Source organism: Eriocheir sinensis, chromosome 31, assembly GCF_024679095.1.
Source record: "Eriocheir sinensis breed Jianghai 21 chromosome 31, ASM2467909v1, whole genome shotgun sequence".
Lineage (NCBI taxonomy): Eukaryota > Metazoa > Arthropoda > Malacostraca > Decapoda > Varunidae > Eriocheir > Eriocheir sinensis.
In genome coordinates, this window is record NC_066539.1 from 1,262,637 (window position 1) to 1,274,856 (window position 12,220).

General features: G+C 44.6%; 1 protein-coding gene across 1 annotated transcript in view; it reads right to left on the reverse strand.

Annotated features, from left to right (window-relative positions):
- LOC127005782 (kinesin-related protein 1-like) overlaps window positions 1-12,220 on the reverse strand; it is a 108,974-nt gene that overhangs the window by 70,451 nt on the left and 26,303 nt on the right. The window contains exons 4-6 of the mRNA XM_050874884.1: window positions 10,988-11,171; window positions 10,596-10,750; window positions 1,020-1,195 (exon numbers count right to left, since the gene is read on the reverse strand). Coding sequence (XP_050730841.1) covers window positions 1,020-1,195; window positions 10,596-10,750; window positions 10,988-11,171 — 515 coding nt within the window. The remainder of the gene's footprint in view (window positions 1-1,019; window positions 1,196-10,595; window positions 10,751-10,987; window positions 11,172-12,220) is intronic.

A 12,220-nucleotide genomic window follows, 5' to 3' on the forward strand; every position in this document is an offset into this window, starting at 1 on the left:
CATGCTCACACTTCTGCCATTCATGATACGTCCCAAAGACCCTACCACCTTTCTTCCTTGCAATGCCCTCTCTCTTGTCTCTCCTTCTGTACCACAATGCTTACACATAACTGATCCAAGGTACTTAAACTCATTTACCTCCTCCATTTCTTCACTATTCAAAATTATTTTGCATTCTTTTTCACATTCAATTCCCACTCAATATGGGCATACAAAATTCACAACCTCACTTCTACTCCACTCACAAACCATCACTTTATTTTTGTTGACATTTACTTTCAGCTTTTTCCTTTAACATACACTATCAAAAACACTGACCAAATATTTTAAGTCACTTTAATTTTCTGCAATGAGTAATGTGTCATCAGCAACTAGGGTTGAATTCAGCAACCACTTCCTTCCCTCAGCATACATTTTTACTCCAACTTCCCCAACTTTGCCCTTCATTTCTCTCATAACACCATCCATATAAATATTGAACAACCACGGTGACATGAAACACCCCTGCCTCAAGCCCACTTTTATCTCAAAATTGTTCACTTGTTTCTCCACTAATTTTGACACATACAGATGCATCCTCATAGAAAGACTTTATTGCATTAAGAAGTGAATGACATCAGACATAAGTCCCTAAGTGGAGGATTCAGTCCAGAAAACTGAGACACAAACTGTGGCAGTGAATTAGGACGCTTGTCAGAAAACACATCTCCAATAAACTCCAAATCTTCCTCAACCTCTCTCGTCTCTACCTCAGGAGCCTCAAGCTCATCATCACTCATGAAGTCATAATCATCATCACTATCCTTCATGTCTACCATATATTCATCCCCACTGTTGTCATCAGAAAGGTCATCCATAATGACTGGGAGACAAGTAACTCCTCTCAACACCAAAGACAAAGTGAGTGGGTGGCGGCAGCGCGGCAGGCCAGACAGCCAGGGGAAATAAGGGAAGCATGAATTAGGGATTGAGAGGCCTGAATGAAAGAAATTAATTAGCAAAATGAGCAGAATGAATACCTGTACGGTACATATGCAGATGAGTTGCTGAGTGCTGCCAGAACTTTGCCAAGACTCAGAAGACCCTTGTTGATGTTAACACCTTCAGTGAACTGCAGTCCTGAAGTCTGTGCCCGACCAACACCCTCAGCACCAGCCAAGTCCACTAACTTTAAACATGCTTCACGGTTTCCATGCTGAAATGGCAAAAAATTAATTATATCAAAATATGTAAAACACATAAAACTTGATTAGCCATATTAAAAAAAGCTAGATAGTTTTGACAAACAATATTTGTGTCAATCCAGCTATATATTACTGAAATCTTTGTTGCTAAACAAGCAAGAAAATTTTGAGGCAAGATTAATGGGTATAAATATCAATTACTGAAACCATGTCATGTATGTAAGACTAAAAAGGTCAAGAATAATGGGAATCTGCTTATGGGCGCAGCATACTGTGTGAGCTGGATGAATGCTGGACATTCATATAGTGAAAACTAATAAAATATTGATAATTGAATATTGTACTGCCTATCGTTTGAAAGCTTATTGATTTTTTCTATATATTTAACATTATATATTTAAGATTTTCTGATATAAATGTGAAGAGAATAAGAATACCAATTATTATTGCCAATGTGTTTCATTACAGCTTTGCTTATGAATGGATGGCTTTCACAATTGAACTTGTACTATATAATAAAGTAAACTTTAAATAGTAATTCCTCAGTTACCCTGACCACTGAACTCTTAAGGCCGCAGTCACACAGTCACAACCTTGACTCCCAGCGCCCCCTGACGTTGAGCCACACACCGACAGTTTTGGAAATTTCAAAACAATCGGAGCCCTCCGTGACATCCGTCACCTGTTGGCTACGACCGTCCGATGTCCATCTCAACAACGTCTCAACAATGTCATTTTGATGTCGGCAATGGTCAGCATTCAAGACGATCTATATATGATGGTTGTAACGTACTACGTCTGGCAGCGCGACATTTCCAACGCTGGGAGGCGCTGAGTCAAGATCGTGACTGTGTAACCCCGGCCCAAACACTTCATACACCTCATTCACTCCTGCACTGTGTTCTATCCCTGCTCTTGCTCTTCCGAATACTTCTTCCATCTTTCCTCCTATAGAGGGGTTGCATGTGACGTCATCAGCAGCGATCAGCAGATCACTGTTAGCTGCCCTGCAAAGGCCTGCCATTTTGGGAGGCACATATTTACAGCAAGAGAGCTCCTCATCTTTTTCCGACCTCAATCTTGAAAACGGTTCATAGTTGTTGTGCAGTTGGTTGCACTAACAGGGGAGGGAAGAGCAGTGTGTCGTTTTATCGGTTTCCAGCCAACCAGGAACAGCGGCAAAAATGGATACCAGTGTAAAGAGAGATGGATGGCAGCCGACTTCAGGCTACTACAGGTAACTCTCGATTTATGCGAGTTTGGTTTGCGCGTTTTTTAAATAACGCGGGGTCCAAAATCCAAATAAATGTTTAATTTACACGTTTTTTCACTTATACGCGATATTTTATGGAGTGGCCACCAGATGTCTCACGCAACTGGACTCACGGCGCCGCGACCAAACACCTGAGCTTAGTTCTTCCTGCACGCCACTTGAACAACAATACAGTACCCACGCTGCAACACTACTCAACAATAGGGGTGGGCAGGTACCAGTATCAGTACCGGTACTAACAGTACCAGCTATATGGTACGGTACCGGTACCAGACTGCTTGGTACCGGTACCAATACTAGCCAGTCGCTCATGGTGTTGCAATGTTGCATTGGATAACCAGCCTTTCAGCATGGCTGAAGATGATGGCTTTATTGGTCTTATGGCCCATTTACAGCCACAGTATGTCATACCTAGCCGAAGATTCTTCACTGAGAACGTTTTGCCAGACCTCTATGAAGAACTACAAAAGAATGTTGCAGCTGAGGTGGCAAAAGCTGACCATGTTAGCTTCACATCTGACATCTGGACATGTCCATCATCTCATGAAACGTTCCTGTCTTTCTCTGCTCACTGGATCATTGCGGAATATGTACAGAAGAATGCAGTCCTCCATGCATCCCACTTTCCCGACTCACATACATGTGTGAACATCGCTGACAAGCTCAAGAACATGTGGGAGGCTTGGAATCTAGATGCTCAAAGAAGACATGTACTCGTTAGAGATGGTGCAACGAATATGTTGCTTGGAAGCAATCTGTCTGAGATTGAGTCTGTTCACTGCTCAATACACATCATCCAACTCATCATAAACGATGCCATTCTCTCTCAAAAGTCTGTGAAAGATGTGTTGGCGAAAAGCCGTAGATTGGCTACACACTTCAACCATTCTGCCTGCAGTGAATTCAAAGCCATCCAGTTGCAGACTGAAAGTGAAAGAGGAAAGGCACCACTTGTTCCGACTCATTGGAACAGTGCATACCTTATGCTGAGGCGGCTGCAAAAGCTGAAGAGGCCTGTGCAGCTTTACCTCTCTGACCACGATGAGCTGCCAAATTTGTCTTCCAGTGAATGGCAAATTATAGAACAAGTTGTCACCATCCTTCAGCCCTTCTTCCAGCTTACTGCTGAAATGAGTGCCGAATCATGCCCTCTCTCCACCGTTATCCCAAATGTAAGCACCCAGGCAAGATTCCTTGAAAAGGCCACTGACAAAGAAGGCATCAAAATGACCAAGCAGAGACTGCTGTGTGCACTCCGTACTAGGTTCTTCTGTGCTTCTAGAAGATCTGGTATTGATATCATGAGGTCTCAGTCATATGTTCAACCAACAGTGCTTGACCCACGTTTCAAAGTACAATTCCTGAACGACAAAGCACATGGGAAGACTTTGCTCCTTGATGAGCTGTTCCAGCACCACAGCCTTCATACTACGAGTGTGGAGATGGTGGATGAAGCTGGTCACCTTGGTTGTCCCAATGACTAAGTACCTGGAGGTAGAAGCGAGGATGACTTTATGGCCTGCTTCCAGGAAATTGCTAGCTCACATGAGGAGGCGAATATTCCAATGACTATCCCCCCGAAAGATATCGCAGATGAGTCTGCCAGAGAAGTCGAGCTCTACCTCCGCACTCCACTGTTGGAAAGAAACAAATGTCCCCTGCAGTACTGGAAGTAGGAAGAAAAGTTCCCACTGCTGAAACAGCTAGCTGCAAAACACCTATGCACAGCTGCATCATTAGTGTACTCTGAGCGTCTCTTTTCGAAATACGGCAACATTTTTGAGGAAAAGCACACAAGACTGTTACCTAAAAGAGGAGAGATGCTCCTGTTTCTCCACCACAATGGTAGAAAATTCTCCCGATAAACGTCAAGTGCTGGTTGAATTTTGTGGAACATAGTCTCATAGATCACCCCTTCTGTCTGTCATTGAATAAAGGATTGTTCTGCCACAAATATATTTCTTTTTAACCTAAATATTAATCAAATATTATCTGTGTTTTTCAAGGTAATTGTTAACTGTTATTTTGGTTTTGCAATTATCCGGTTTATCCAGCTGGATATGAGAACTATTCGGCATGGATACAGACTCCAGCCTCAAAAACCGCCAACCCGCGACTACCATTTTTTCCCGCACACTCCCTTGAAAAATAGCCCAATTGCGCAGGAAAAACGTTGACCTGGCAATGCTGGAAGCCACTCTTGTCAGTCACGCTTGCGCTCCCCTGCTTTGAACACCACTCTTCGTTGCTCTTGATATTTTTTGCATATTTACTTGAAATTAACCCTCATTATGGCTCCCAAGAAAGTGAAAAGTGACAGTGCAAGTGGTGGTAGGAAGCTTAAGCATTAAAGTATGGAAATGAAGAAGGAAAGAACACAAAACCAGAGAAATTACCAGCGTACAGGTAATTCTCGATTTACGCGAGTATTGTGTCCTTGAAGAGGTCGCGTAAATCAAAAACAATGTAAATCAAACAAGAGGTAGGTTTCTATCAAAAAATATTCACCTCATTCATTGGAGAGAGAGAGAATCCATATCACCGAGATATCCACTCAGGCACTCAGTCTCAGCCTCACTCGTATGAGGAAGAAATGAGGGACACCATGAGCGACTAGCTAGTATTGGTACCAGTACCGAGCAGTCTGGTACCGGTACCGTACTGTATAGCTGGTACTGTTATTACCGGTACCTGCCTACCCACGTCTGCCTACTGTCGGCATCATGCGTGCTGCCTTAAAAGGCGGTGTCCAACCATTGGGGCTATGGGCAACCGCGGTTGCCCGTATGCCCAACCGGGAGCGGCTTGTTGGTTGTCCGTATGAATGGAAAATGGTTGTGAGTACGAGCGTGGGTACGTGGGTACAGAACGGCTGTATGTAAACAAACAGACGACGGCAGTGGCTGAGGAGTGAGGAGCAGTGGAAGATGGCCCACCAAGAGACTCGTAAAAATGGACTGGCAGAGCTGCTTTGCTTACTACTTGATTAACAAGATAAGAGAACACCCCGTGCTGGAGAACCACAGTCCAGAAAACTTTTCTCTCGAGTCTATGAAAATTGTAGATCTCCCGGTGATGTTTTGCTCTTCTTCTTCTTCTTTTGACCTGTAATGCATGGCAGCGATGGTGAAAAGTAACAGTGGAAAATAGCAAAAGGGCATAGAAAACCAAACTCAGGGAAAGAAAAGAACAGAAAAACACCTAAGTTCAGGGTGAAGTGTATAAGTGCGCACTGTGAAGTAAATAAGGGCCACTTTCACAGTCACTGGTTGTTTTGATCGTTACCAGTGGTCGACGGCGATCGACGCTATAGTTTTCCACGTGAAATTGGCCTATGGGGTAGTGGTGGCTGCAGAGAAAGCGACAGGTGTTGAGAGTGTGTGGTAAGGTGCAGCTGCCACGAGGTGCCGTTGTAAAGGCAATACCTCCGACACCATCACATCACATCACTACCCATTGGCCAGTTTCACGTGGAAATACTAGAGTGGCGATTGCCCCCATTGGTAACGATTAATACAAACAAAATGACTGTGAAAGCGGCCCTAAGTGCATGTTGTGAAGTATAAAAATGTGGAGAAGGAGGACCTAAGAAGCGATACAAAGCATTACAGGTCAAAAGAAGAAGGTCCACTATACACTGGCCGGTGTTGTGAGAAATATCTCCCCGATGAAATTAGTCGTTCTGCTGTCCACCACGCATGCGTGCTGTGGGAACACACAGCATTAAGTGTTAATTTGCCTGGATTTGTTCTTTTTTGTCTGCTTGTGGTCTTTGTGAGCGGTGAGGGAAATATGGAAGCAGTAAGCAAGTTGAACCTCTCTGCGAGCTATTTTGCGATTGCGGCAGCAGTTTACGTCCAATAGGCATTGAAAAGTCAATCATGATGTTAGTGATTTGATGATATATAACAGAAAGAGTTAGCAGATTATACCATAACACACAGAAAACTACCGGAAGCTATAGGTTTGTCCAACTGTCCCATGGCCGGTGACCGCGAGCAACCACCCTTACATTAGCAGACGACACCACGTGGATCACAAGCGTGTATTCAGAGCTGCCAGCCAATTGTAAGGCAGCCGCCTTCAACTGTGGCTTCAGAACGACCTGTTCTCACTTACCATTTTCTGCCTATTATCAAGGTACGTATTTTGAGATAACAAGAGAGTAAAGTCGAAAAAAATTGTGATAACAAGGGATTCAAGTCGAAAAAAAAGTACAGTACCCTCTTGAGTTTCGCGATCCACGAGTTTCGCGGTTAGTCTTAAATTCTTACCATGCTGACTTTCGCGCACTTTTTCTTCCCACCGCGTTTGCGCCAACTAGGGCAACCAGTATCTCCAACTTTTCCTAATATGCGTCACACACGGTCAAGGTCGGTTGCCTGTATCCATATCCACAACGTAAACAAAGCACTTGCCCTGTATCAACATGGCGTCATCTGCTAAAATAAGGGCTGTCGCGGCTTGTACTGCCATTACCCAAGTTATGGACTTGTTGCTGCAGTTAAATGGAAGGAAGAAACAGTTGTAGGTGTGGCATGCCTGTGGTTCCTCCATGCCAGTTCTCATTTTCACCACTGTGAGTGCACGGCCAACACACTCACTTGACTCAACCACATAAACACACACACACACATACACACACCAAATTCATTAGGAACCATTGCAGATGATTCTGACAAACAGAAACGACTTCACCATTTCTTGAGTGTTAGGCAGTATTAGGTGAGTGGCTCACATGAACCAAACCTAGCTCTTGGCAAGAAGAGAGCAGTCGTCTTTAACACTGCTCTCTTCTTGCCATTGGGTATGTTTGGTTTGTATGAACCACTCACCATATATGTTCTAACACACTCTAGGAAATAGCAAAGCAATTATTGTTTGTGAGAAACATCTGCCATTGTTCATGATGAGTCTGGTGTGTGCGTGCGTGTGTGTGTCTTTGTTGTTACTTGATCCACGTGTTTATGTGGTCGGAGTCTAGATAGGTGGGTTGGCCGCTCACACGCAACGTTGACAATGAGAACTGGCAAGGAGGAACCACAGACACACCACACCCACAACAGCTTCTTCCTTCCATTTGACTGCAGCAACAAGTTCATAACCTGGGTAATGGCAGCACAAGCCGCGACAGCCCTTACTTTAGCAGACGACACCATGTTGATACGGGCAACCGACCTTGGCAATGTGTGATGCACACCCGGAAAAATTGGATTTGCCAGTTGCCCAAGCTGCCGCCAACGCAGTGGGAAGAAAAGGGCCCAGTGTGACACCAGGTTACGGACAACCGACAACTTGCTCCCGGATGGGCGCACGGGCGTTGCCAGTAGCCACAACGGTTAGAGGAAAATGGCCAGTGTGACACTGCCTTAAGGCAGCGAGGGTGCTGATTGGGTGAGCACCAGCGATGACGTCATCGGACTCCCAGCGAATCACAAGCGTGTTGTCAGAGCTCGGCCAATCGTAAGGCTTCATCTGTGGCTTTAAAACGACCCGTTCTCTCTTCCTGTTTCCTTCCTTTTCCAAGGTACATATTTTGAGATAACAAGTGAGTATAAGAGGAAAAAAGTGAGCTCCGGGGGGCAGCATGAGCCAATAATAATGGCGCCACTAAAACAGTTGCCTGTGCCATGAAGGGCTCGGAGCCGACCATCGGGCCCAGGTCTGCCAGCGGGGAAAAAAAACAAAAAAAAAAAAAAAAATATCCACGGGTCGGAATGGATAAGCGCTTTTTCAGTGTTTTCAATACCTCGAGTTTCGTGATCTTCAAGCTTAGCGCTATACCTTCGGAACAAAGTGAGCACGAAACTCGAGAGGGTACAGGTAACTCTCGATTTACGCGAGTATTGTGTCCTTGAAGAGAGACAGAGAGAGAGAGAATATCCATATCACCGAGATATCCACTCAGGCACTCAGTCTCAGCCTCACTCGTGTGAGGAAGAAATGAGGGACACCATGAGCGACTGGCTAGTATTGGTACTGGTACCGAGCAGTCCGGTACCGGTACCGGTACCGTATAGCTGGTACCGTTAGTACTGGTACTGGTACCGCTACCTGCCACCCCTATTGTTGAGAAGCGTGGCAGCGTGGGAACTGTATTGTTGTTCAAGTGGCGCGTAGGAAGAACTGAGCTCAGCTGCGTGGCCGCGGCGCCGTGTGAGTCCAGTTACGTGAGACATCTGGTGGCCACTCCACCATAAAATATTGCGTATAAGTGAAAAAACGTGCAAATCAAACATTTATTTGGATTTTGGAACCCGCGTTACAGTCATCCCCCGCCGTTCGCGGGTATTTCGTTCCTTCGGACTTCTGCGATGATGCGAACGAACGAACGGACGGACTAAACCCCTATGGGAAAATATGCATTGTCACCTCTGACCCTCATATAAAAACATGTTTTTTTTTTTTTTTTAATGACTGAAAGAAAATGACACAAGACTTGGCAAAAAATGTAAACGTCCAAGTAGCACAGAAGAGAAAAGACCCAAAAGCCCATAAGTAGATAAATCTGGCAACAATCTGGCAACACTGCAGTGTGTGAATTTTTTTTTTTTTTTTTTTTGTAATAAAGAAAATAATCACCAATAAAGTCCCTGGTCCTGCTGCTGGCCAGCTGGCCAATAGCAGCTCTAGCTCTCACAGTCTAACCGTGCAGTCACCCCACCTACCCTCCATTGCCTCCCTCCTCCTCTCTCCTCTCCTCCTCCTCTCTCCCTCTCTCCTCCCTCCTCCCTCCTCTCTCTCCCTCCTCCCTCCTCTCCCTCTCCTCCTCTCTCCTCCTCCTCTCTGCCTCCCTATTTAGCGCGTTGCATCACTGCATCTATGGAATTATCTGAGGGAGCATATAAGCAGGACCGTGAATACGCCGCGAACCGTGGCAGAGAATGCGACCGATGGGGGGCGACCGGTGAGGGTATTTCAAAAACACGTAAACCAAACTCGCGTATATCGAGTTACCTGTACTGTAATTTTTTTCCACGGGCCGGAACCAATAAGCACTTTTTCATGTATTTCAATACCTCGAGTTTCGCGATCCTCGAGTTTAGCGCTATACCTTTGGAATGAAGCAAGCGCGAAACTCGAGAGGGTACTGTGTAGCTGGCGGAGGGGAGGAACAGAGATAGTGTGTGTGTGTGTGTGTGTGTGTGTGTGTGTGTGTGTTATAATAATAATAATAATAATAATAATAATCAGTTTTTTTCGGAGATGGCAGCCGTTAGGCTGAAAATGTACATATTAAGATTACAAAGTGTAACTATATAAGAAAATTACAAATTACAATATGAAAGGGGTGTGGGGGTAGGTAATTTACATTAACGGAGGGAAAGTTGTGATGATGTTTGAGGGGTGAGGAGGTGGTGGAGTGCGGTGTGGTAGAGCGATGAGGTGGGAAGGTAATCCTCTTCTGGAAGGCGAGTAGGTGTTAATCCGAGGTCATCCCTAGGTCAAAATGCTGTGTGTGTGTGTGTGTGTGTGTGTGTGTGTGTGTGTGTGAGAGAGAGAGAGAGAGAGAGAGAGAGAGAGAGAGAGAGAGTGGAGCAATGTCAGCCATCATCCACTCAGGTCAGGTCATGACCAGGTCGCGACAGCTATTGGTGGAGTGGTCGAGTGGCGAGTGTGTACGAAGCTGACATATCCAGCCGAGAGGTTACACTTTTATCGTATCTGACTGTACCCCACTCGCAGAGTGAGTTATGGGAGGCTCGCCCATCAGGCAAGTTGCTGCACCACACGGCTCCCCATTCCTATTTAGATTAATTCCTGTGTGTTGAGATTTTCCATTTTCTATGAACTTCAGAGAGCATGGGCCATCACTCTACCTGTTACCCAATCGGGGTGACACAACAGAATCACAGGAGAGGATGCCACCACTTTGCCACCAGTGAAATGCCAGAATTATTCTCTTTACTATGCTCCAACATGACCACCGCGTGTAACGAAACATACGAGAAATTAATCCAGACAAGGAAAGGTTTTGCCGGTGCCAGGGATCGAACCCACAACCATTCGGCCAAAGAGGTACCCCACTCGCAGAGTGAGTTATGGGAGGCTCGCCCATCAGGCTTAGTCGCTGCACTACACATTTATATAAAATACTTCATATGCTACTACAGAAACAAGAAAAAGAAATATCTTACTTTGATTTTCAGAAAAGTAAGAGCATGGGAACGGGAGGAACCATTATTCATGGCAGTTGTTCCCACGCTTCTCAGAAGAGTTCCCTTCTCCAGCAAAGCCAAGCTTTTCTCAAGGGTGTCAGCAGATTCTTCCACTAGTCCAACAATAGAGGCACCTGCAATGTGGCATTAATCCAATGGTTATGCTTTGCTACAAGTTATGGGTAAAAGTATCTATTTTAAAAACAAGTCATGATTATTTACATAATGCTGCTTGATAAGAGAAAAAGTATGTATGAGAAAAAAGTGAATATTCCAATGGTATAATATCTCACCTAAAGTCAGTAAGAGAGGAGCATGTCCATGTATCAGGAACTACTAAACAAACAACATCCCTGCCACATTTTACATACCTCCACCAATTTCATTTTTAATTTTCAGTTCTTTCTTTGATGCTAAAAGATCATATACAGTTTCACTGTATATCTCCACCATAGATATTTTTAGCTGACAGGGGGTCCTGTCATGATGTGGAGGACCATTTTCATCCACAGAGAGAAAGTCTTGAAGGGCTCGTTGAAGGATTCCCTCCTTCTCCTGTAAGAAAGTGAAGATCAATTATCATCTATGCTTTAAACACTGATTTTCTGAAGTTGAATGTCAAGTCATGCGAATAGGGTCATATGGGTACATATGAAGAAATCTAACATGGCAGTCCCATAGGAAGGGCTACAGAAAGGTAAATGTTAAGTTAGGGGAATATACTATAGCTGCACACTGTTGGAATGCATCTCTAGCACCTCAGCCCTTGAGCTTGTAGTGGGCAAGAACCCATTACCCAGGAGCAAAGGAATAGTACAACATCCGGAATACCAAAGTTTACTCTTCCTAGGAGTCCATTTTCTCCTTACGCACCCCTAGTAATCAGCTCACGCACCCCCAGGGGTGCACACACCACACTTTGGGAACCGCTGCCATGAGGCAACCTCTTCGACTGTAGAACCTCTTCAGCCATTTTCCCCTACCATAATACCTACCATAATACTCGAAGGGGTTTTTCTGGAGGGAAAGGGAAGGTGTTGGCGGGCGAAATTGTTGGAATCTGGCAACGGGTTGAGATTGGCACATCTTCGTCAAAATTGTTGGAATCTGGCAAGGGGCTGAGATTGGCACATCTTCGTCAAAATTGTTGGAATCTGGCAAGGGGTTGAGATTGGCACATCTTCGTCAGCTCCTTAACATATTTTATGCGTCAATCCTGCATTTCTATCATTAATATAGTAGAAAATGATCCAGGAATTATAATAAAACTTATTTGATCTAATATGGATCGGCAAGTGTTTTAAATAAATGATTTAAAATGTTGTTAGCCTTCTCGTGCACCGTAAGTTTCCAATAAGTTTCTGTTCCACTCACCATGCATTTCTCAGGCCCGACCGGCCTTTTTTTTGCCGCCGCGATACTCTACATCCCCAGATGTATTTTACCCTCACAGATATATCGTACCCCAATAAATTTGGTATCAAAGGCTTCAAAAAGACTTGTTTCAAGTCTCCGTATAGAGTATTGGAGACAGTAAATCCTAAGTACCAACTCTTCCCCACTCCCTAGCTCAAGATTTTGTGGGCCAACTTTTTTAGCTGAAT